The sequence below is a fragment of the Eimeria mitis genome, genomic scaffold, assembly GCF_000499745.2.
Source record: "Eimeria mitis Houghton genomic scaffold, Emh_scaff1306, whole genome shotgun sequence".
NCBI classification, from domain to species: domain Eukaryota; phylum Apicomplexa; class Conoidasida; order Eucoccidiorida; family Eimeriidae; genus Eimeria; species Eimeria mitis.
In genome coordinates this window covers 5,913-6,379 of record NW_013568686.1, presented here as the reverse complement: position 1 = coordinate 6,379, position 467 = coordinate 5,913, and the positions used below count along the sequence as shown (strand labels likewise).

The following is a 467-nucleotide window of genomic DNA, read 5'->3' as shown; positions in this document are numbered from 1 at the left end:
AAACCCTAAACCCCAAACCCTAAACCCTAAACCCCAAACCCTAAACCCTAAACCCTAAACCCTAAACCCTCACTTGAAACTCTGCAGTATTCAGCCGTGAAGGGAGAACGATTCCCTTGCCCCAGGAGTAAACAACGCCAGCAGCTGTCATCGCAACAAACCCTACATCTGCTGCTATCTGCACACACAAACCCTAAACCCTAAACCCTAGACTCTAAACCCTAAACCCTAAACCCTAAACCCTAAACCCTAGAATTTCTAGGGGTGTATTCGCTCTAAACCCTCAAACTTCAACGCACCAGTTGAGAGCAATCGCTCGGCTCAGGGGTTGGCAGTTCTCCTCCTGCAGCCAAACACAGACCTCTAAACCCTAAACCCTAAACCCTAAACCCTCAAGAGTCTACCCTGGGCTTCATATCCCTTTTTCCTGGGTTAAAGCCACAGAAACCCTAGAAAAACACACAACT

The 467-nt window shown here is 48.0% G+C and overlaps 1 protein-coding gene across 1 annotated transcript in view; it reads right to left on the bottom strand.

Moving 5' to 3' along the window:
- Positions 1-467, bottom strand: part of EMH_0034240 (uncharacterized protein) — a gene marked incomplete at both ends in the record, with an annotated part of 9,238 nt that overhangs the window by 5,429 nt on the left and 3,342 nt on the right. Inside the window, 2 exons of the mRNA XM_013494850.1 lie at positions 74-178; positions 300-363. Coding sequence (XP_013350304.1) covers positions 74-178; positions 300-363 — 169 coding nt within the window. The remainder of the gene's footprint in view (positions 1-73; positions 179-299; positions 364-467) is intronic.